This window comes from Pristiophorus japonicus, chromosome 12 (assembly GCF_044704955.1).
Source record: "Pristiophorus japonicus isolate sPriJap1 chromosome 12, sPriJap1.hap1, whole genome shotgun sequence".
Lineage (NCBI taxonomy): Eukaryota > Metazoa > Chordata > Chondrichthyes > Pristiophoridae > Pristiophorus > Pristiophorus japonicus.
This window is the reverse complement of record NC_091988.1, coordinates 58,781,034-58,806,169: the sequence shown is the minus strand read 5'-3', so window position 1 is coordinate 58,806,169 and position 25,136 is coordinate 58,781,034. Positions and strand designations below refer to the sequence as shown.

General features: G+C 40.5%; 1 protein-coding gene across 8 annotated transcripts in view; it reads left to right on the top strand.

Annotated features, from left to right (window-relative positions):
• LOC139277281 (RNA-binding protein 5-like) overlaps window positions 1-24,773 on the top strand; it is a 47,137-nt gene extending 22,364 nt beyond the window's left edge. For 7 of the 8 annotated variants that reach the window (XM_070895540.1, XM_070895537.1, XM_070895538.1 and 4 more), the window contains 19 exons: window positions 17-103; window positions 567-627; window positions 4,529-4,594; window positions 7,565-7,725; window positions 9,449-9,546; window positions 10,463-10,550; window positions 11,592-11,678; window positions 14,501-14,591; window positions 16,082-16,170; window positions 17,403-17,478; window positions 17,663-17,754; window positions 18,917-19,081; window positions 20,646-20,795; window positions 20,898-20,984; window positions 21,843-22,037; window positions 22,174-22,248; window positions 22,344-22,441; window positions 23,167-23,296; window positions 24,261-24,773. In XM_070895540.1, the coding sequence (XP_070751641.1) occupies window positions 17-103; window positions 567-627; window positions 4,529-4,594; window positions 7,565-7,725; window positions 9,449-9,546; window positions 10,463-10,550; window positions 11,592-11,678; window positions 14,501-14,591; window positions 16,082-16,170; window positions 17,403-17,478; window positions 17,663-17,754; window positions 18,917-19,081; window positions 20,646-20,795; window positions 20,898-20,984; window positions 21,843-22,037; window positions 22,174-22,248; window positions 22,344-22,441; window positions 23,167-23,296; window positions 24,261-24,386 (2,022 nt within the window). In that variant the 3' untranslated portion in view covers window positions 24,387-24,773. The remainder of the gene's footprint in view (window positions 1-16; window positions 104-566; window positions 628-4,528; window positions 4,595-7,564; window positions 7,726-9,448; window positions 9,547-10,462; window positions 10,551-11,591; window positions 11,679-14,500; window positions 14,592-16,081; window positions 16,171-17,402; window positions 17,479-17,662; window positions 17,755-18,916; window positions 19,082-20,645; window positions 20,796-20,897; window positions 20,985-21,842; window positions 22,038-22,173; window positions 22,249-22,343; window positions 22,442-23,166; window positions 23,297-24,260) is intronic. The other variant, XM_070895536.1, reaches the window with a different exon arrangement.
• The last annotated feature ends 363 nt before the right edge of the window (window positions 24,774-25,136 follow it).

The window sequence follows — 25,136 nt, the reverse complement described above, 5'->3', positions numbered from 1 at the left end:
CTTTTATTTTTTACAGAAATACCTGACTATACAGGGGAAGTATGTCACCATGCACTACAGCAATCCACGACCAAAGGCTTATGAAGATTGGCTTTGTGGCAAGGTATTTTGATTGCACACCACCTATGGATCTATATGAATGTCTTTTTAAAATGTTGATAGATTAGAACATGCCATGACTTTTTGGAGGATGGGTAATGTTAGATCTACCAGATTGCTTTTCAAACAGTGTTATTGAAAAAAGGTACTTTTTAGTTAATTCCATATCCATGGTGTTGAGTGCTGTCTCTTTACTGAATAGAAACCAATAATACTTTCATAGTGTCTAATCTCAGTAAATGTTTTTAAAGTTTATTTGTAAAGGAAAACGGTGAAGTGTTTTGTTAATTCCTGACATCTTAAAAAAAATAAATTGTCATTGTAGAATATTCAATGCATATTTCGCCTTGCATATTGGAGTGTAATTTTGCACTTTTTAAACTGTAATATAGAGTTCTGGATTTCATGTATAAGTCAGTTTCTGATATTTTGCTGATATTTATAACATTTTATAAACTTAAATACAGTGCGGCATATATAACTTCAAGAGACGAGAAAAATGTTTCAAGTGTGGGGCTTCAAAGTCTGGTAAGTAGATATGAACTGATATCAGCTTCAAGCCTTATTCAGGAGGCTTTCTTTGCAGTGCATTGAATTGCAGATTGTCATCTGCATGGTTCACTGTTGCCAAGTTCTAGTTTCAATTCCATTTAAAGGAGCTCAACTTCTTAATTGGAGTTGTCCACGATTACCTTCTTGATCACCTCCTCTTCAATATTTACATACCATCCTAATGTTATACTTATATTTAAGAAGGAAGATAGAATGTGTACAGAGAACTATAGATCAGTCAGATTAACATCGGTAGTTGGAAAAATAAAGGAATCTCTATTAAGGAGAAAATAGAAAAACATCTAGAAACCAAAAATATAATAATGAATAATCAACATGGATTTCAAAAGGGAAAGTCTTGCTTGACCAACTTCATTAAATTCTTTGAAGAGATAACAGAGAGAGTAGACAAGGGTAAAGCAGTATAATTCATATATCTAGATTTCCAAAAGGCCTTCCATATGGTACCACATAATAGACTAATGAATAAGGTCAGAGCTTGCCGAGTCAAAGGACACGTAGCAGAATGGATAGCTGGCTGGCTCCAAGACACAAAGCATTTAGAAGGTAGGAAGTGGGTTCGCAAAAGAATTAATGCCGGGACCACTGTTGTTCACAATTTACATCAACGATTTAGACTTTGGAATCAAAAATACAATCTCTAAATTTGCAGAGAAGACTAAATTAAGAGGGATAGTCAACACTGAGGAGGTCTGCAACAAATTACAGGAAGATATTAATGAACTTGCAGAATAGGCACATAATTGGCATATGAATTCCAACATTACGTAAGAAATAGGAGCGGGAGTAGGCCATTTGGCTCTTCGAGCCTGCTCCGCCATTTAATAAGATCATGGCTGATCTCATAAGTATGAGGTATTGCATTTTGGTAAGAACAGTAAGGAGGTCACATATTATTAGAAAATAAGAATCTAAAGGGATCTGGGAGTGTAAATACAAAAGTCAATAAGGCCATAACAAAAGCAAACCAAGCACTAAGGTTTATTTCTGGACGGATAGAATTGAAAAGTGGAGAAGTTATGCTAAACTTGTATTGAACCTTGGTTAGATCACACTTTGAGTACTGTGTGCAGTTCTGGTTGCCATGTTATAAAAATGATAGAGGCACTGGAGAAGGTACAAAGAAGATTTACAAGGATGATACCAGAACTGCAAGCTTATACCTATCAGGAAAGGATCAACAGACTGGGTCTCTTCTTTTGAAAAGAGAAGGCTGAGGGGTGACCTAATAGAGCTCTTTAAAATTATGAAAGGTTTTGATAGTGTTTCCACTTGTGGGGAACAGCAAAACTAGAGGCCATCAATATAAGATAGTCACCAAGAAATCAAACGGTGAATTCAGAAGAAACCTCTTCACCCAAAGACTGGTGAGAATTTGGAACTCGCTAGCACAGGGAGTAGTTGAGGTTAATAATATAGATGCCTTTGAGGGGAAGCTGGATAAGCATATCGGGGAGAAGGGAATAGAGGGTTATGCTGATAGATGAGGAAGGATAGGAGGAGACTTGAGTGGAGCATAAACGTCAGCATGAACTGATTGGGCTGCATCTGTGTACTGTTTCTGTGCTGTATATTCTATGTAACCCATGGCAACATTGGCCAGCTTCCATGTGTGTGCAGATAACACCCAACTCTAATTTCTGGATGAGTTGAAATTTCCTTTGGCTCACCTCCAAAACCAAAGTCATTCTTTACAGCTCCTCCCAGCACCCATATGTTTCTGGCTCTAACCTCTTCCACCAACCTGATTTTCCCCTCGGGCTACTTCTGAAAATAGCACAATTTACGCATTCAATCTATTGTCAAGGCTGCTTCTGAAACATTGGATGCTTATACCCCTATGTTTCCTCCACTGCTGCTGAAGCTCTAATCAGTGCCTTCATTCCTTTAGAATGAATGCTCTGCTCATTGACCCTTTTCTCCGCACCTCCATGCTTTAGTTAAATTGCGTCTTCTCCTACACAAAGTCCTGCACATCCAAATTCTACTGGTTTCCTTGGCCCCAACAACTGACTTCAACTCCTAATCCTAGTTTTCAAATCTAGGATTGCCCTCATTTCACCCGGTGTGAGCAATATTCATTCCTGAAATAATCATTCCTGAAATATTTATTTAAAAATATGATCGCTGAATGTGAGCAGGCTGATTGAATTTGTATACATTCTCACCTGTGCTCTGATCTTATTTTTCCAACTGTTTATAAATAAAGGAATTTATGTCATGGCACTCTCACTCCAGTTGATGCTGGGGGAGTCAACACTGGCTTAGTTTAGGGAAGTAGCCCAGCTATATTAAAGGGCAGTTTCAATGTGAAGTACTTTGTTCAATTATTTTAACAATATCAATAAAACTTCATGAAGGATTGTATTTGACACTGTAGAGTTACTCAGCTAATATCAATGCTGTCTAGAAATTTGTGTACATGTGTAGAAAATTGACAGTCTTGTTCCATAAAACATTGACAATACCTTTTGTAATGTTGAATGATTTCTAGTTGATTTAAAAAAAAAGGAATATCAACGATCTAGATTTGAATATAGGGAGTATGATGAAGAAGTTTGCAGATGGCACTAAAATTGGCTGTGGTTGATAACGAAGAGGAAAGTCATGGGCTGCAGAAGGATATCAATCTACTGGTCAGGTGGGCAGAGCAGTGGCAAATGGAATTCAGAGAAGTGTGAGCTGATGCACTTTGGGAGGGCTAATAAGGAAAGGGTATACACATTAAGCGGTAGGCCACTTAATAGTGTAGATGAACAAATGGACCTTAGAGTTCTTGTCCACAGATCCCTGAAAGTAGCAGGCCAGGTGGATAAGGTGGTTAAGAAGACATACGGAATGCTTGCCTTTATTGGCCGAGGCATAGAATTTAAGAGCAGGGAGGTTATGCATAAATTGAATAATACTTTGGTTAGACCACAGCTGGAGTACTGCGTGCAGTTCTGGTCGCCGTATTATAGGAAGGACGTGATTGCACTAGAGAGGGTGCAGAGTAGATTTACTAGGATGCTGTCTGGAATGGAGACTCTTAGTTATGAGGACAGATTGGCTAGGCTGGGTTTGTTCTCATTGGAACAGAGGAGGTTGAGAGGAAACCTCTTTGAGGTGTACAAAATATTGAGGGGCCTGGACACAGTGAATAGTAAGGGTCTATTGCCATTGGTGGAGGGGTCTATTATGAGGGGGCATAGTTTTAAGATGGTTGGTGGAAGGTTTAGAGGGGATTTGAGGGGGGGCTTCTTTACGCAGAGGGTTGTGGGGATCTGGAACGTGCAGCCTGGAAGAGTGGTGGATGCAGAAACCCTCACCACTTTTAAGAGATGGTTGGATTGTTACTTGAAGTGCCGTAACCTGCAGGGTTACGGACCGAGAGCTGGTAATTGGGATTATTCTGGATGACCTTTTGTTGGACGGCGCAGATATAATGGTAAGTACTGCAGGGAATAGAATACGGCCAGGGTGATGATCTGGACTAGTTTCGATCGCCTGGATGGGTCGGAGAGGAATTTTCCCAGATTTTTTTTCTCCTTAAATTGGCTTGGGTTTTTATTTGGTTTTTGCCTCTCCCAGGCGATCACATGGCTCCAGTTGGGGTGGAGTGTAGATGTTTTCAGTATAAGGGGTGTCGCAGTTGTGTGAGGCAGACTGTTTGGGCTGGGTGCTCTTTGCCTTTCCATCATTGTTCATAGGTTTATATGTAACCTTTAGGGCTGCTGATCAAGGGCCGTGCGGCTCTTTGTCGGCCGGTGCAGACACGATGGGCCGAAATGACCACCTCGTGCGCTATAAATTTCTATGTTTCTACCAGCGGTCTCATTTTGTAATGAAACTTAGTTCTTATTTTTCTCTTGCTCAGAGTCGGAACAAGATCAGCACCCTGCATCAGCAGAAATTCAACAGTCACTTGACTACTACAGTGATAGTAAGTTTAAAATGGTTTTCTTTGCATTTCCACTCTGTTTATTTACTACAGTCGTAGCAACAACATTTCTATATTACACTACAATGTGTTTTGTGGTGTATATTAGAATTCCCTGGTAATCATTGCAAATTGCTTTTTCAATAATTTTCTAGTACTATCATAATTAATCTTGCACCGTGCATTCATGTCAGTGAGAGGTTCCCGATATATATTAAACCGTAGAACGATTGTCAAACAGTTTTAAATTATAACGTTTTCTTGAAGTTTTTTCTCTGCCATTATTAGAACCTGTATTCATTTCCACTTATTCATTATCCATCATGCAATACCTCTTGTATTGCATCCAGTTTAGGATGAGCTGTAATGGTGGGAAGACCAAAGCCACTGGCCGAGAAATTCATTGGCACCGCGCTCATTTTTATTGCACAGAATGGGCACTTAAATGCCCAATGTGACAGGCAGACGCTTATTCTGCACCGGAAATGCGCTGCCAGCTATAGTGAATTGGGTTGTTCTGTAGGCATCCAGGAAAGTATGTAAGACGATAAATAAAATATTTAAATAAGGGTTCTACACTTTTGTATGACCCTTTTGTGATACTGTTCTTCCTCAGCACCTGACTTGTCATGTGATAAACTTGCTCAGCAAGTCATGATGGTAGTGGGCAGGAAGGTCCCATTAACCCACCTCTGCGCCTCAGCACTCACATGGCTTTGCTATTGGAGTGGATGTGTGACTCTTTGGAAGCTCCTGTCAAGACACTCTGAGTATTCACCCATCAGCATTGAGCATGCTGATTTACAATGGCGCCCGGTTCAACAACATCTTGAATTTAAAATTCTCATCCTTCTGTTCAAATTCCTTCATGGCCTCGCCCCTCCCTATCTCTAGAACATCCTCCAGCCCTACTTCCAAGAACTCTGCATTCCTCCAATTCTGGCCATTTGTGCATCCAAGATTGCCTTTACCCTACCATTGGTGGCCATGCTTTCAACTGTCTAGGTCCTAAGCTGTGGAATTCCCTCCGTAATACTCTCAGTCCCCCTCTCCTCCTTTAAAACACTCCTTAGAACCTACCTTTTCGGCCTCACCTCTCCTAATACCTGCTTATGTGGCTCGGTGCTAAATTTTGTCTGACAAGGCTCCTGTGAAGCACTGGATATTTTACTACGTTAAGGCTGCTATATAAATATAAATTGCATTGGGTGCCCCCTCTACTACTTCCAGCCATTTCTGTGTTCAGAGGTACTTCCCTGCTGTCTGCAGCCAGAGTACACCTCCCCTTTAAAAGATGCTGGCTGCCATTATGTGGTATTAGTGAAGCCCAATGTGTCACCCCCATCCCCACCCCACTACTTTTCCACTCCAGCATGTAGTGTCAAGTACACTCTTGGGCCAGATGTTGAAGGAAGCTCCATCTACTCGCATTAGCCAAGTCCCTCAATAACTCTAGAAGAGCACTTTCTGTTGCCTCAGATAAATTTTGCCTTTCTGACACTGCCTTTTCATGTTTTGGTTTGAATTGAATATCCCATTATGCATATTGTTGAAACAATTGAACATTATTGTATTTGGTAGAGTGGCCACTTATTTTGTTGGGTTGTGCATTCATGTCTAGAGACAAATGGGATAAGTTTTTTTTTCTTGGTCATTTTCTCCATTGCTCTTGTATCTCGAATGTGTTTGATTCGTTTGTTCTGTGAGTGCCAGTTTGTCAGGTGTCTTGTCCAGGTGGCCATTTATAGGATGAATCTTGTCACCAGGCTATTTTGTCACAACTGATCCCAACCTATCCATATACACATGTATGCACTCACAGCAGAAGTTGCTGAATAGTGATCCGGTGTGGAAAATCCCACTTTCTTTCGCCTCCCTCTCTCTTTTCTCCCCCCCCCTCCAGGGCAGCGCTGGGGTCAATTTAGTTTCCCCTCTGCTATTCTGGCGGAGACCAATTAACCAGGTGCAGGCCAGGATCCTTTCTGCTGTGAATGACTCAGTTACTCGTTGGACAAACTGGTTGGGCAGTGAGACATTGAAGGAAAAGAAACACTTGCATTTATATAGCGTCTGTCACGACCACCTGACATCCCAAAGCGCTTTACAACCAATTAAGTACTTTTGAAGTGTAGTCACTGTTGTACTGTAGGAAACGCGGCAGCCAATTTGCGCACAGCACATAATCTGTTTTAGTGATCTTGATTGAAGGATAAATATTGACAATGATACTGGGGATAACTCCCCTGCTCTTCTTCAAAATAGTGCCATGGGATCTGAGAGAGCAGGTGGGGTCTCTGGTTAACGTCTCATCCCAAAGACAGCACCTCTGACAGTGCAGCACTCCCTCAGTACTGCACTGGAGTGTCAGCCTAGACTCAGAGGCCAGGGTGCTACCAACTGAGCAACGGCTGACACTTAGTTGATTAAAACCATGTGTCAGCTGTGGTTCAGTGGATAGCACACTTGCCTGAGTTAGAAGGTTGTAAGTTCAAATCCCACTCCAAGGACTTGAGCACGTAAATCTAGGCTGACTCTCCATGGATGAGACATTTAACCGAGGCCCTGTCTGCTCTCTGGTGTACGTAAATGATCCCATGGCACTATTTCGAAGAAGAGCAGGGGAGTTATCCCTGGTGTCCTGGCCAATATTTATCCCTCAATCAACATCACAAAAACAGATTATCTGGTCATTATCACAGTGCTCTTTGTGGCATCTTGCTGTGCACTAATTGGCTACCACAGTTCCCACATTACAACAGTGTCTACACTCCAAAAATACTTCATTGGCTGTAAAGAGTTTTGAGACGTTCGGTGGTCGTGAAAGCGCTATATAAATGCAAGTCTTTCTAACTATGGCACAGATTTCTGAGGTTAATTTGACTCCATATAAATGTGGAAGTATGCTGGATATATAGTGTATGCTATTTTAATGTCTTGCAGATTTAAATAAATCTTTTATTTCCCTTTTAACAGCTGTAATTTTAAGAAATATTTGCTCCCACACCTCGGTGGAGTCCATCTTAAGTGCTCTTTCTCCGTATGCTGCATTGTCTCTCTCCAATATTCGGCTGATTAAGGACAAGCAGACCCAACTGAACAGGGGCTTTGCTTTTGTGCAGCTGGCTTCTATTGTGGTGAGTTTTGATTGTTAAGCATTTAGTTGGTACAATGTTAGTGATGAGGCATGTGGTTTTGAGTTTGATTTCTTCCTCTCCTTAGATTGCTCACCATACAGTACCTTAAGCTGAGAGGTGGTAGGTATCTGCTCAGAGAAACCTGAAAATGCTGATCTATAACAGACTGTACCCAGAACAAAATGACCCAGTAATCTGTCTTTGGGGAGACTTATGAATTGTATCTTCTATTCACTATATTCTGTTTAGTTTTTGTTGAATGTTATGCTATCCAATTGAGGGATGCTCAGGCTGAGAAATGAGCCCAGTGATATGATGTAACCACATAGCTAGAGCACGACACTACACACATGTTATTTTCCATCTCCCATATAAATGGTCCCTGGCCTTTCTGAATAAAATTGCCCACAATTTATTATTTGACAGTTCTACGCTTTGGGCCCATACACTCTAGGAACTGAGCAACATTGATTTTTCACTGAACCCTTTTAGTGAACATGAGATTTTCATCCCATCACTGAGAATTTAATCTCAAGTTCCCAAAGGTGAAAAACCAGTGTATCACCAAAATCCATAATTATACTTAAATGTACATTTGTTAATGGCCTATATGTACCTGTTACAGCATTGGCTTTCCTAACCAGAGCTGCTGGTACTTGGGACGAAATCATGCAACACTACAATCTGTATATTTTGTATATTTTTTTTTAAAGTATATTTTTTTAAGAAGCACTTAAATGGACAAGCATACAGGTTAATTTAATGTTTTCTGATCAGGCAAGCAATTCTTTTGTCTGGAGACTGTCAAATCTATACAGCCCAGAAACTACGTTTTATACAGACTTATAAAGGGTGCCTTATTGTAACATGCTTTATATAGGCTCTTAAGTAATGTGACGGCTTCCTGTGCACGCACTCTCTTCCAAATTAATATAATTTATTGGGAGTATAGCTTTACTACTTTTGGAGTCCCACGTTCCTGTTGTTCCCTGTCCCCCTCCCCAAAAAGGCCTGTTCTGAATAAGCAAATTTGGTTGTGTCGTTTAAGTTGCTTGTTTTTGGAATACATTAAATAATTGCATGTCTTCCAAATCATAATGGTCACTGTACTTAATTTGTGTGAAGTGCTTTGATACATTAGGTGCCATACAAATGCACGCCTTCTTTCTGTACTGTGTAAAGGAATTGGGACTTTCACTGTTAATGTACCTAGGTAGGAGGAATGACGTACTTTGCAGCGATGTTTTCTTTGAATAAATAAAACTATTGGTATTTTCCAATTCCCTTTTTAAGTTTGTTTAAATTTTGGACTACTTTTAGTCAGATAGAATCATGCATCTTGAAGCTAGCTGTTGCAAGTCTGTAGTAGTTCTAGGATTAGCTAAATATTATTTGGAGCAAATGGAGGAACCACAAATTATTTTTATTGAAGCATTATGATGAACAATGCTGCACACTAAAACCAAATGCGCAACTATAGCTGTCAAGAAATACTATTGAAAATACTGAAACAAAAGTGAACAACTTCAAAATCTTAAAAGAATACCAAGGTGAAAACCAGTAAATCCACCAAAAAGAAACGGGTGAACTGGAATCTTGCCCGCCAACCCACACCCTCCTCGAAAACCATGGATACTACATCTGATGACCCCCTCAAGCGAAACCATCCTTAATGCAATTAAATTGACCACTCGCTGTCTTCCTCCCCTTCTGCAATTTACAGGAGGCGTCTCAGCTTCTTCAGATACTGCAGTCCTTACAGCCACCACTGAGCGTTGATGGCAAAACTATTGGTGTTGATTTTGCAAAGAGTGCAAGGAAGTAAGTAACTGACCTGCAAAGCTAAACAGATTTAGTTTTAAATCTGCCACTGGTACCATTACATCACAAAATGTTCCTTCAGCTAAACACATTTTTTGGGGTGGGAAGCCTGTTCCCAGACTTCTGCCAGTATTACTCTGGACCAGCTATCCGTTTGAGAGCCTAGGCGACTGGGGAGGTAAGATAAGGGTTGGAAACCAACCCTATAAATTATCTCTCCCTGAAATTTCACCCCTGTGCCATACACTGAAATGATAGACTGAAATCTACGTTGAAGCTGCATGCCTGAGTGCTGGAGGTATGCAAGAGTAGCACTGGAATTATGGACACTGATCTCTGCCTCCTTTTGAGAAATGTTTGGCCTATGCTTCATGCTTTCCCATGACTGAACATGTGAGATTTGAAAACTCACTGGGAAATTCTAGATTCAATCTGCCATTTCAGGTGCAGTGTGTTGGAGCTGCACTTATCCTGTGTTCGCTTTTTAAAGAAACATCTTCTGTTAAAGTGCAGGTTGGATAAAGGCACAAGAATAGCACAAGTTGAGTTCCTTCTCCTCTCTCTGCCCTTCTCATAGGAAGTTTGTTCTGTGCTTGCTGCCATCACCCAACAATCCAGCTGAAATCAATAAGTTGTGTGTGGAAAATGATGGAACATTCTGATATGTTACACGCTGTTCTACTGTGCCATTCAGAAGTAGCATTAAGTTCCATCTGCACGGTCACTTGATCATACTGCCAGATTTAGCGCGATTGGACAGACTCCCAACACTTCACAATTCTCAGATAGATGTCTGCATTGTCCATGTTTAATCTGTTATGGGGCCTGGATTTGTTTATTACTGGCTTTGGTCAAACTCAACCATGATCATGTAGTTTGATCGTTTTGTAAATGTTCAACTTGCTTTCCTGTTCAGGGATCTCTTTCTTGGTGATGGAAATCGGATCAGTGCCATGACTGTTGCAAGTACAGCCATTGCAGCAGCTCAGTGGTCATCAAGCCAGGTAAAACCTTGTGGTATACATTTTGCACTTCAAAATTAATTGTTTAAAGATTTTTTTCAGTTGAATTGCTAAAAGTGTGATGGGAACCATAAACAATATCACAATTCAGTAATGTGCCATGAAATGGGAATATTACATTCCATTTGATGGTAAATTACTGACTTTGTCATATTGCTACTGGTGTGCGAGATCAAATGCAGATTTTCTACAATAGCTTGCACTACCACAGTTCAATGTCTGTGACCAAGTACCTGCAAATAGAAACTGAGTGTTTTATTGCTTTTAGATGTAGGATATCTTGAGTACATTAATGCACTTCAATAGTCTTTCCATCCCACATGGAAGGAAAATGGGAGAATAAATCATGCAAAATTGTTTTTGCACATTCTAATGGTTTAATTTGGAGCGTCATACTCCCATCAAGTGCATATAGCTGTTCTACACCAGATTGTCTGGTCCATACAGTTGCTAATCTGGTGTTACATTGTTTTGTGGCTTATGTTCTAAAGCTCTAAAGCTGGCCGTTGGTGAATGTTGTGTATGTATTGTCTCTTATTGAGACATCCTAAATGTACTCTGAGCTATACTGTCTCCAGAGTGCTGAGTGGCAGAATATGCTTAACAAAATGTCTGCCACTAGCTTATATTACAAAACAAATCCATTGGTAGGAGGAAGCACCATTAACTGTCTTTGATATGGGTATATTTTGATGTACATTTCCAAAGTTGAGCAAATCCATGCACACTCGTGTAATATGGCTGCAAATTATGGGCTGAAAATTGCAGTCGGAAGCTTCCTTCGGACGAACGCCTCCGACCCGAAAAAGATCTACGAAAATACTTGGTGGTCCTGGAGGAACATAGGATTCTGGTCGGAGGCCTTCATTCGCTGTGCAGCGCGCAGGAACATGTCTTCCAGTATGCACCCGGCGAGGCCGCAATTTTTGGCCCATTAATTGTAATTTTAGGTGTTTGTTTTTCTTAACTCTTTTAAAATATTTTCTACTTTTGACTTGTCCCATTTTATGATATTTCTTTAAGGCTCAGCAGGGTTCAGATCCAATGAACCTGGATTACAATTACCTCCCACCGTCTGGATCGGATAGCTATGGCCAACATTATTCACAGGTTGGTAGGGAATCCAGGGGCAAGAAGTACAACCTAAAATAAAACTTTACCAACCATGGGAGCAAAGGAAAGTGAGAGATTCGTTACTCCAGGATAGTGCAAGGAGCTAAACTCTGCATTTTAAAGACTCAAATAGCAGAGAGGAACATAAAACCACTTCTTAGTACATGCTGAATAAGTGTGACTGTTTAAAAGTGAGTGTGTCATTAAGCACCCATTCAACAGCAGAGTTGAGATAGCCATTAACTACTAATACATTAATAGTTGAGATCAAATCCCTTTTGCGGTTAGTTATTTTGCATTATTGCCGAGGGAATGAAGTTATTTAAAAACATTTGGAAATTAGTTCCCCTCTGTTTAAGTTGCCGAGAGAATCAAATGCTTTGAATGCAATATAAGATAATTATCCTTTTGTTCCTATTTTTAAGTCATTCTGAGTCCAATTAACTGTTGCATGAATTTTCAATAGTCACCTCTGAGTCAGTAAAGTTGCAGGAATTGAAGCTCAGATCTGGAAAAATTTAATGTTTATGACGGCCACCAAAAAATCTTCCTCCCACCTTCTGCTCCAAAACAAAATCAAGCAAATCTTACCGGCTATAGACTTGCTGTATAACTGGAGAGTTGTAAGCGTCTGATCTGAGATCTCTCTTCCAGTCGCTTGTCACTTGCTCAGCATGTCAGTGTCCCACCTTTCCAGTTTTCTTGCCTATCTGAGTAAGGCTGTGGAGGGAGGGGTTGAGTGCAGAATGGATGGATGAAACGTTAACTCCAAATACCACTCAAATGCACTTGAGTGGCTAGTTATAGAGGGCATTAGTAGACTTGGGAGCAGGTTGTTTGCACATCCTTGTTCTGGTAGCGTTATTGTATGTGGAGCCGGGAATGTGGAGAGAGATAACTAAAAGGAGAGGGAACTAAATTGAGTTAGCAGTTATTTATATAAATGTTAAATATCACTACAATAGTGGTCAAAAATTGTTGAGCAGCAATCTTAGCTTTTTGGATTTTTATTAGAAATTTGCTCTTGTGCATTTAGATGCACTAGCCTTCTTACCATTATCAAAGCTTTCATGAACTTGATGAAATGTTACAATCCTACAAGAATTCAAATGTTTCCTGCGTCACCGTGTTTACCTACTCCCAGGCTCTTAAAGCAGCCAGCCCTGCTCTAACTGGTGTACACAATCTGTCCTGGTGATGCTATTTCTTTTCCTTCTCCTTCATGTGCCGAAGTGTGCATGCTTCCTTTTTCATTAAGATGTGGCTAAGATAGGAGTTGAGTTCCTTGCTGGGGACGGGGGGGAAAGGGGAATACTGGCTCCATGTCCTACCTTCTATGCGAAAATGATACGGAAAACCAGCATGCTGTGGCACATCATCCTCCAATAAGCCTATTTTTAAACATGCGCTAAATATTTAGCAAACGCTTCAAAGTTTTGTTTGTTCTCTGCTAAATGAATGACTACAAGCAGTGATATGTGCAATCCAATTTATTTTTGTACAGTTCTACAATAATAATTATATTTATGTGCTCCATGGCTTATGTCCAGACTCTTGTTTCAATGTTCATAAATTCAACCTCATTTACAAAACAGCATGTAATGCTGGCACTGTTCTTGAGCTGGGGCCTTGTTGGGTGTGAGCTCTGTGCAGCAGGTGATGTACTGTTCGTGACCTAAGAATTCCTTTTTAATTTATATATATTTTGGCATTTTCTTTGTGTTCAAAGGGGCGGACTATTAGTGGTGGGGGATTTTCCACTTCGGGCTCTTGCTGTTAGTAACCTGCCCTGCCAGATCACGTTTAGTGCAGGCCAGTCGCAGAGTTTGAGTCAGGTTTCCAATTTCCTGCCAGGTTCTAGGTTATTCTGTGTTTTGGGCCCACGCCCATTGGAAGGGGGTTGATACTGCCCAGATTCCTTCTACTTAACCTTACAGCCAAAGGAGAGGATGAGCTACAATGAGCTCGGATTTTAGTAGTAGTGTGCCAACCCGCTACAGAGCTCCGTGCCCTCAATTAAAAATGCATAATATGCAAAATATTCCATTTGGCATTATCGTTATAATTCATCTTCAATGAGTCCACATGCATCAGAATGGCAGCATTTGCTACCAAAATGATGTGCATGGTCATGCTACTGTGTGTACAGTCAGCATTGTCTGTTCCCCAATGTTGATGAAAATTAATATGCGAGTATCAGATAAATTGAATAGTCCAGGAGATTCTCATGACTTGAACTGCAGAAGTAAAGTTTGAATGGTTTATGAAGGTCCTCCCGAGTCCTGGGACATGTTATTATCTTGAAACTCGCTGAGTATTATGTTTTTTATAATGCAGACAATAGTGTTGCTGGACATGTATATTTTCAAAAAGTCTCAACAGTTAAAAGCAACTGAGAATGAGTTTTTGATAATGGTGGGGGTGGATGATGGAGCGGTTGTTGGTAGAAACTAGGCACTTCCTTGCAAAAAAGAAGGAATGGAAAATGAAAGGAAGAGTCGCATCAGGGCCATTCTCAGGGACTGTGTTGCCAATTACAGAGCAACACTGACAAAAACCTGGGAACAGGTTGTTGTCCAGTCTTCTCGTCCAAGGAATGGTAGCTGGTAAAGGTAGCCCTGAAAAGGAGATGGGAAGAGGAAACGAAAAAGAATCCCACAAAATCCCATCTGTACCACGACAGTTCGCGTTTTATTTCACTGGGAAACGCAGGACAGTGCCTTGTATGTATTTTATATACGGATATTCTAAAGTGCAGTCTTAATTAGAGTTCTTCTATGTGCACCACACTAACTATGAAATGTGTGCAATCGGCACAGTACTCGCAGGAATACCAGTACTTTCAACAAGGCTCTGTGGACCCCAGTCAACAACCACCTGTCACATACCAGGCAGCAGCTACTCTCACAGGTAGGGTGTCAGCGTTCTCTTTCAGAATGAAAGACTGAATTGAGAGGTTGGTGCAATGTTATTCCTTTACTAAACCATTAAATCAGGTTTAGCCAAAGAAAAAATTACACAAGTGTTGGTAATTTTGAGCCCTGAGAAATGCATAATTAGTTCAGGTTTTTTGTAAACTGCATATTAAAACGTGTCAGTCTCTGTTCACCTACAGCAATTCAATCTTATCTAAATATCAACACAAACCTCTTTATAACAAAATTTACTTTAGGTTGTCACATGTTTGGTAAGGGAGCAGTGAATGCATTCCAATACCATTATGTACTCACCGTGCAGTCCGGTTTGTGTTTAGATGTTCTTGAAACTGCCTTCAACAAACGCGCATTGTAGTTAGTTTATTTTCTGTTATGTTACCAATTGCAGCAATGTCACTCGGATTTCGGGAAACATAATGATGGATGTAATTGTTGCACTGTGTCCACTTATACACCCAGCAGAACAATTAGAGAGTTTGTACTTCCAAACTTGGGTTATGTCTGGAGAGAGGTGGTGTATTCAGCATATCATACAAAAAGTATTTTTACCACAACATTAAAGCATAGTAGCTCAAGTATCCCATAGTACATATATTTGTAATACCACTGGATTAGTAGTTCAGAAACCTTAATTTTGAACCATACTTTAAAAAAAAATTTCTGCCACTTCTAAATGAAGTTGAGGATTACATTGATTGTGTTAACTAGAGGTTGTGTACAAAGAACAGGCAGTGGCTTAGTCCACCCATATTCAAAAGTTGAGTACGTTGCAATACTTTATGTTGCAAACTGTTTTGAGTCATTGGAATACTGTGTGTAATTGGAAATGGTTGGAGTCTCATTTACGTTAACTAGTTAGATGTAATAGATTTGAATATAGTGCAAGTTGATTGGGATGTGCTTTCATATCTCTGAATTCTATGCTACATTGTGAAGTTGAAGTTGACTGCAGAAATATGTGCTAAATTGAGTTAGGTTTAACATTCTAATTGTTTCCCTTTTGAGGATCAGTGTTTACTTTCCCCAAATGTTCAAAAAGAAAAACAACGTTCAGATTCAATGGCAGTAACTTCTGCACGGGGGCACTGTAAAGTTTTGACTAATTTTGGGCATTACTGTGTAATTTATCTGTTTGACAACTATTGGGCAAGATTATTGGAGAAACAATCTTGAACTGTGCTTGCTTTCCACTTCTTTAAAAAAAAAATCGCAGATAAGCAACAGGTGGAATACTGGATGGGATAAGAATGAAAATTATAAAACAGCTAACTGCATAAGTAATCATGATGGTCTGTTTTAAATATCACACATACCCTGTATGCTGCTTTGAATTCAGCAATCTCAAATATTTTATGTGGAGCTGATGTTTGTACAATGCAGATTAAAACAGATACAATGTAATAAGTTGGTTCACTGTTAACATGTATGGCTTTTTAAAAATAAAAGCTTGTGTTTTTTGTGCAGGTTCTGCTGCTAGCACGTCTACAAACACACCTGTATCACAGGTTCAGGTATATTCCAGTCGCGCACAAAACTACCAGCAGAGTACTCAGGTAAGGTCATTTTAGCTGGGAATTGAAGCTTTTCTTCAAAGGTTGCTTTGCTCTTGCCACTGCTGTCCCGTCTTCAGATGTAACGATATGCATTAAAAACCTAACGGAGACTGGACTTTTCAAAGGCACTTTTACATCTGGCCTCGCCCCTCCGTGTCTCTCTAATCTCTTTCTGCCTCACAACCCCCAGAGATGTCTGTGGTCCTCAAATTCTGCCCTCCCTGAGCATCCCTGATTATAGCTGCTCAACCATCAGTGGCCGTGCATTCGACAGCTTGGGTCCTAAGCTCTGGAACTCTCTCCCTAAACCTCTCCACTTCTCTACCCCTCTTTCCTCTTTTAAGACGCTCCTTAAAACCTGACCAAGCTTTTGGTTATCTGCCCTAATTTCTTATGTGGCTCAGTGTCAAATTTATCTGTTTTGCCTTATAATACTGCTGTGAAGCGTCTTGGGATTTTTTTCTATGTTAAAGGCACTATGTAAATAAAGTTGTTGTTGTTGTATCTCTAGTTTGGGTTATAGGAAGGCCATAATCCATTGCTTCTAGTATTTGCAACTAAAACTGACTCCTTTATCCTGATTGCAAGACTTCAAACGTATGGGTCATAGATTCTGCTATGAAGATACGGATATCAGCTTTAGGGAGCATGCCTGGACATCGCTCTCCCATGACTCATACTAAAAAGGCATTTTATCTACCAAACGGTGCCTCAAGAAAATATTGTTTCTCCCCCTTTCTTCATCCACCCCCTTCCAGAAAATAAGGATTGTTGAAATGGAGAACAGCTATGTTTCTTTTCAAGTCACAGATATTTTAACGTAATCCCCACTTGCAGCTTTTTCTACACGAGTTTGTGCATTGCCTCAATGCTCATGAATCAGTGATCCTCTATCCCTTTATTGCATCTCCAACGGAAAGTTGAGACGATTGATATTTTTGAGCTTGACTGTGAAATTGTTTTGGAAAAGGAATTTTACATCCTTTCCCCTTGCTAGGCTGTCTGTCCAATGTTATATATAGGGTTGAAGGGGTGGGTTTGAACTTGTCCCAGGTGTCCCCCCCCATGTTCCTGGATCCCCAATGCCCTGAGATGTCGCTTTGCAATATTAACTATTGAAATGTTTTGTGACTTTTTTGAACTGGGTCCCTATTAAAGGAATACTGGAAATGTGAAAATTACTCAAGTTTGAAAATTCTGAAGCAGTTAATGTGGATTTGTTTTGTACTCAGCAGGGAGACACTGGACATCCATCAACACCTGTCAGCCAGCAGGCTACAGGTGCTGCTTCTTCAGACTCCAAATTCCGTAAGTAAAAGATTTAAAGTAATTTATTTTTAAATAATGTGACCCCACACAGCTTCCAATTTTGCAAGTGCTTTTAGACACTCAATTGGTTGACACTTTAAAGTCCAGTAGGTTAAGTTCCTTTTATACATCTGTTTATCGGTCTCGTGGAGCTCGTCCCTATATTTATTTGTTTCTTTTACAGCTGCACCTGACATTTCCAGTTACCAGTATGATGATTCATCTGGATTTTACTATGATCAACAGACTGGATTTTACTATGATCCTAACTCGCAGGTAAAAGCGCTCTCTATTGAAATTGTTAATTATGTTAACATGTCTGTACAATAAGAAAGAACTTGCATTTCAATGCCTTTCAAATGATCAGGTTGTCTCAAAACGCTTCACAAAACGTGCTTTGGAAGTGTAGTCAGTGCAGTAATATAAGCAAATGCAGCAGCCAATTTGCACACAAGGTCCCACAAATATCAGTGTGATAAATGACCAAATAACCTGTTTTAGTGCTATTTGTTGAGGAATAATTGTTGGCCAGGACACTGGGAAAGCTTCATTGCTCCTTCAAATAGTGTCATGGAATAATTTACGTCCACCTGGTTTAACATCTCATCCGAAAGACACAACCTTCAATGATACAGCACTCCTTCAATATTACACTGAAGAGGCAGCCTAGATTAAGTGCTCCAGTCTCTGGAGTGGGCTTGGAGCCCTTCAAAGTATAATATACAAAATGTTTTGTGTGAAGATGCGGTTCAAATAATCTTCCATGGGTTTTATGGGGATGCACTGCACCTTTTCAGTAGCCTACTGGTTATGATTCCTTCTGTAATGGAGAAGCATATAAATGGCCCTTTCTATAATCACTGATTTATTGAATGTAAGTGAAGGGACCCAAGAAACAGAAACTGAAAACTATATAGAGCGTAGTATAATGTCTTTCAAACTTTCCACAATGCTATTTCTTTATTTCTCTCTTTTTAAAAAAAAAATTCACTCCTTCCCTTCCTTGAGTCTTATGCTATAAACTCTGTGGTTAAGAATAAGGGGTAAGCCATTTAGGACTGAGATGAGGAGAAACTTCTTCACTCAGAGAGTTGTTAACCTGTGGAATTTCCTACCGCAGAGAGTTGTTGATGCCAGTTCATTGGATATATTCAAGAGAGAGTTAGATAGGGCACTTGCGGCTAAAGGGATCAAGGGGTATGGAGAGAAAGCAGGAAAGGGGTACTGAGGTGAATGATCAGCCATGATCTTATTGAATGGTTGTGCAGGCAAGAAGGTCCGAATGGCCTACTACTCCACCTATTTTCTATGTTTCTATGTATAGATGGCAAGTTTCTGCCATTGATGCTTCAAAAGCAATCACCAGAAGGTGTCTGGAAGCAGCACAAGATGCTGATTGATTGTGGATTTATGCTAACTATCTTTTGCCTTGTTTCAGTATTACTACAATGCACAAACTCAGCAATATTTGTACTGGGATGGAGCAAAACAAAAGTACCTGCCTGCATCAGAATATACTGCACAGCAGAATGCTGCTGCTGGTGCAGCTAATAAAGATGGTAAAGAGAAAAAAGAGAAGCCAAAGAGCAAAACTGCACAGCAGGTAAAAATAAAAATTGCACATAGCAGATATCCATAATTTACAGAGCACGATTTAAAACTTTTCGGATCTGCCTTTAGATATTCTGAGTAGTGCCGCTGGTCTCCCATAAATTGTTTGCTTCTGATATCCAGTGTCTAATTGTACGATCGGTGATACAAGATGCCCCCTGTTACACGAGCAGGGTATTGTGATTCTCGCATGTGCACTCCTCCAGTCTTCAGAATGGAAAAACTGAATTAATGCTTAAGATGAGCTATTTTATTTTGGTCATTAAGAGAATATACAGTTACGCAAAATCTCACTTCAACTTGACCTCCACCCCATCTCATAAATTAAAAAAATAAACCACATCACCCTGTTCTGGTGAGCCGGATAAATACACTTGCTTTTGGTCAGTTTTGGCATCAAATCAGACCATGACTTGGTCAGCTCTGTTTTTACGATAAACTGCCTCGGGTTTCATTGCCCCCCTCTCATTGACTTCACTGTCTTCAAACATGTGGATCTTTTGTTCTGTGTCCAGAGCAAGTGGGAGGGAGTTCAAGTTCCTAAATCTGAAGTGAGATAGCAAAATTGTCTCTTGTCCCATGTAATTATGGATAACTGTTTCAATGGCCAGCTCACTAACATACCAATTCCCTCCTTGCCCTAGCAGCTTCAGAATATCCTTGTGTTAAAAACTACTGGGGGTGAGGCTGTATCTTTGTGAATTAACCCTTCAAGTTCCCGAACACAAGTTCATATCAGAAACATGTACCCTAAAACAAAATTCTCAGTTTAGCCAATGATCCCAAATTGTGACAACCAGCTGTGGATCTCTTGGTCTTTTCTCTCTAAAATTGATAGAACAAGCCCACTTCACCTCAGCTGTATGGTGCAGATGAATACATCAAGTTGACACACCCATCAATATTTTTCTTTTGCTGAAATCGAGAGTTTCTTTCGAATAGAGGTGGTTAAGAGTACAAAAATTAAATTGAAGTCCCATCAGTCTAGTGTTCAGCACTCAAATGGATCAGTTCACTGCACATTTGAGATCACAGGCTAATCCTTTTGCCTATTGCTCTCCTAATTTTATGCATGTCTGTTCCCTAGCCACTGACTCCATCCCTCTCCCCAACTTCAGTCTGAGGCTGAACCAAACTGTTTGCAAGCTTGGTGTCATATTTGACCCTGAAATGAGCTTTCGACCACACACCCGCAGCATAACTAAGACTGCCTATTTCCACCTCCGTATCATCGCTGTGGGGCTGGAGGAAATTACAGATTTGGGGAGGGGAGAGGCCATAGAGGGATTTGAAAACAAGGATGAGAATTTTGAAATCGAGGCGTTGCTTAATCAAGAATCACTGTAGGCCACCGAGCACAGGGATGATGGGTGAGCGGGACTTGGTGCGAGTTAGGACACGGGCAGCCGAGGTTTGGATCGCCTCTAGTTTATGTAGGGTAGAATGTGGGAGGCCAGCCAGGAGTGCATTGGAAAGTTGTTGTTTTAGTTCAATACTTTGATGCTTTTTTTGTGTTGCTGCCGAAAGGAGATGATGATTTAATCACGCCTTTTTAGATTGCCAAAGACATGGAACGCTGGGCTAAGAGTTTGAACAAACAGAAAGAAAATTTCAAAACCAGCTTCCAACCCATTGGGGGTTTTCGAGAGGATGAGCGGAAGGAGTCTGCAGCGGCAGATGCTGGCTTTGCCTTGTTTGAGAAAAAGGTATTAATTTTACTTGACTTGATGTGTTTATTGTTCAATGGAACTTGCAGCAGAAATATTTGTAATTTGCTATAAATGTATTTTTTATTGGCTTATTTACAGCAGGGTACTTCAGCAGAGAGATCACCAACATCAATAGAAGCCCTAAAGAGGTCTGTTGCTCTTGATGAAGAGGACTACATGCTAAAGGTTAGACTGCGTAAATTTCTTGATTTAGTTTGAATGGGTTCCGACAGCTGGAACTGGCACCTAGCTTTTGCAGCCTCTGTTCTTAGTGAAACACCGTCTGTATTGGAAATTAGTTGAGTCTGGTCTTTGGAAGAAAAGTTATGTTCAAGTAGGGCGACAACGCCAGTATTCAGTATAGGAATGCAGAAGTGCTGAATATTTTAAGGACCTGTTTTTTTTTTTGAAGGGTAGAAATGTAATTAGAGTACGTGATGATTCCAAAACCTCAAGACAAATGCATTTTGTTCAATAGTGATGCGATTTACATTCTCAAGTGTACCCGACCTTAAGTGGAGTAGTTGCGTCAGCCACTTGTGATTGGATTCCAGCACAATTAGACCTGCACAACAACTCATGGAAGCCAGGGTTTTTTTAATTGGAATCCTACATGCTTGGGACTGAATTACAGGCAGTATTCAGTGTATGGATACCTGGAGGTCGGAGGAACGTGCTGTCTTGCTTCCTTTATTGCACACTGAAGTCAAGTGGGGTGTTTTATTTCATTGGCGGATTTTTTTTTTCCCCCTTTCTCAGTGATTGGTATAGCAGACGCCAACCATCAAATGGGTGATTTGTGATGTTCGCTCTGAATGATGATACAATTGCAAGTGATTTGAGTGATAATTGAATGTTGGTTATTGGAAGATAACTGTATAAAAGAACATAACGGAAGATAACTGCACAAAGTCTTTTGAGCACTTGAGCCTGTGAATTACCATTTTAATAAAACTGATTGCTTTTGCAAGGATCCTGTGCAGTAATTTTCACTCCTGTACTTGCGTGGTGCATGAACAAACCTTTGCTTGTACTTTAATTCAGAGAAAAGCAAGCCCACAACAAGGTCTTGTGGCAGCTTACAGCGGGGAAAGTGATACAGAAGAAGAACAGGAAAAGACCGAGGATGGAGAGGAGAAACTGACCGATTGGAAGAAAATGGCCTGCCTGTTGTGTAGAAGACAGTTTCCCAGTAAAGAGACACTCATCAGACACCAGCAACTCTCTGAACTGCACAAGGTACACAGATCTTGCAAAGAAAAAAATTGTGGGTTGGTTAGACATTTCAAAAGAATCTTCCGAAATTATACAATTACTTATTTTTTGTTTCTCCCTCCCTCCCTTCCCCCACCCCTCAATCCCCCACCAAAAAAAGCAAAATCTAGAGATTCACAGAAGAGCAAGAATGACTGAGACAGAACTTGAAGCTTTAGAGAAGACTGAAAGAGAGGTAAGAGCACCTGTTCGCACAATAATAAAAAGCACAAACCTATAGTGTACCATTGAAAGTAATTGAATGCCACTGAATCTTAACTTTTCCCACAGATGAAGTACAGAGACCGAGCAGCAGAAAGGAGAGAGAAGTATGGAATCCCAGAGCCTCCAGAGCCCAAGAGGAAGAAGTTCTTTACACCCCAAGTTGTGTAAGTAACATTCTTCCCCTTTACATATTATACCATTTTGTTTCCTTTCCAAGTCTGTTGTGTATATCATTCCCCAGCTCAAGAATCACATGCTGGTGACTTGCCCCAGCAGCTGACCAGATACTGCATTTCTATAAACCATTGGGCGAAGAGGATATCTGCTGCAGACTTTTGTTGACTTCTCTATTCTTCTCCACCCCCCCCAAACAACCTTTCATGTATGTCAAGAGATTCCACTCCCTGCCTTCAATTGTGTTGAGATGTTGGGTAATTTACTCCTTGCCCTGTCTCCTCTGCAGTTAGGAAAAGCAAAATGTCATCCCCTGGATGACGGGACGATTTATTTCTCCTCACTTTCCTGCCAGAGTAAAAGGTTCTTGTAGACAATCTCGATTAGATTCAAGGTCTCCACTGTTACATTAGAGGCGGGGGAATCTGATGCTACGGGAATCGAACCTGCATCCTCACCGCTGTGGCACTAGGTGTTGGTGCACCAATATGCTGTGCACCTGCACTGCTGCCTTGTTCTCTCTCTATTCTTCCTTCACTGTGAGGAATCTCCTCTGCTTCCCACAGATGACTGGTATCAGCAACTGGCTGTTTCCTGAACTGTCCTCAGGCCAAATTTAAACAGGCAGTATTGATGCTTGATTAGCTTTCTCCATATAAGTAGCAGTGTTAAGAGTTGAGAGTCCTGCCTTGCAAATGTCTCCATCTTTTTGTAGTGATTTTGAGCAGCCGACTAAAGATGGCATTGGTAGTGATAATATTGGAAGCCGAATGTTGCAAGCCATGGGTTGGAAAGAAGGTTCAGGACTCGGTCGAAACCAACAAGGCATTACTTCTCCAATTGAGGTATGTTATTCAACTATTACTGAATACTCCCAGGTGGAAATTTGAACTTCAACAGAACGTACAAGGGCACAGGGGCCAGTTGAGTCCTGCTGTATTTATTTGTCATGAATCATGTTGTAAAATACACCAGCTCTGTAAGGGTACTGAAGTTTGGTCTGCAGAATCCAAATCATTCACAATTGTAATTGAGGTGGCACATCACCTTGCATTTACTTCTTGTCCGTGAACTATCTGGGAACTGGCCGGGTGCAGGTTTGCAAATACTCTTCACATGGCTAGCAGTCAATCTTGAATGCAATTGGGTGAGGAGGAGAAAGGGATGTGAGCCATTGAGAGTTTGCATGGCTAATTCTCACCACTTGCCTGCGGCTGCTCTTCCATGCTTCCTCGTTGGCCTGCTATGCCAAAGGGGATTGGTCGATGGCAGGGAAAGCACAGAAGACATGAGAATAATTAAAAAGTTAAACATTTAGCTATGCTGTGCATTGATTTTAAAATTCTCATTCTTGTTTTCATATCCCTCCATGGCCTCGCTCCTCCCTATCTCTGTAATCTCCATTCCCAACCCTCCGAGATATCTGTGCTCCTCTAATTCGGGCCTCTTGAGCAACCCCAGTTTTAATCGCTGGCCATGCCTTCAGCTGCCAAGGCCCTAAGCTCTGGAATTCCCTCCCTAAACCTTTCAACCTCTACTTCTCTTTCCTCCTTTAAGATGCTCCTTAAAACCTACCTCTTTGACCAAGCTTTTGCCCTAATATCTCCTTATGTGGCTCGGTGTCAAATTTTGTTTGGCAACACTCCTGTAAAGCGCCATGGGACGTTAAAGACACTATATAAATACACGTTGCTGTGGTTAATACAGGAGTATATTGTATTCATTTTTCAGGTACCTGTATGGAATGTAAATTTGTGTTCATCTTGAGCTGCACTGTACTAAAAGAGCGACTTTGATCCTTTTGAACAGGCACAGTTGAGAATGAAAGGAGCTGGACTTGGAACACGGGGAAGCTCTTACGGTGTCAGCACTGCAGATACCTATAAAGATGCTGTTCGAAAAGCCATGTTTGCCAGATTCTCGGAAATGGAATAATATTTCTTTGCGTTGTAAATATTGTAAATGTTATTATGATTGTTTTGTTGTGCCAAGAAAAAAATGTTTGTGCGTCAATTTCTTTTCACCTTTCCTGCTTTGGTTAAATTTGTAAGTTTCACAAAGAACTACATTTTAGTCTTTTAAATTATATGACCTTGTAAAACGAGAGGTTACGGAATGCTGGCAGGCACGTGATACAAGCGGAAGATTTGTTGCATATGGATTTTGCTACAAAACCAGCAACGTGTACATTCTGTATTATAGTCAACACCCTTTGTACAGATTCTAGGGAAGGAGTTGCAAACCTGATTACCTTGAACCATTGTTCCTTTCTCCTCCCCATCTCCCGTTTCCAAAATAAACGAACTCCTCGGTGCTACTAAACTTGTGGACTTTTTCTATGGTAATGGACATGAGAGCAACAGAAAAGTCTATAAAATTGCAGGAGATTGATTTCACGGCTCAAAAGTCATTTAATTGACTTGAGTAACCTGATAAAGGGATGGTGTAAGGAGTAAAGCGGGAGCTGGAAAAAGCAAGAGAGATTCAAATGTAACAGTAACAAAATTATTTCAGTACTATAACAAAATACAATCATGAAACCGAACACTAAAAGATGTGAACTGGGTTAAAAATGAGGATAAGCACAAGATACTGTGCTAAATGATTGCTTCTTCGCAAGTATTAGGGAAGACGTGATCGACAAGACTACCCTAAAAAGCAATAATTCAAGTAAATTAATAACTT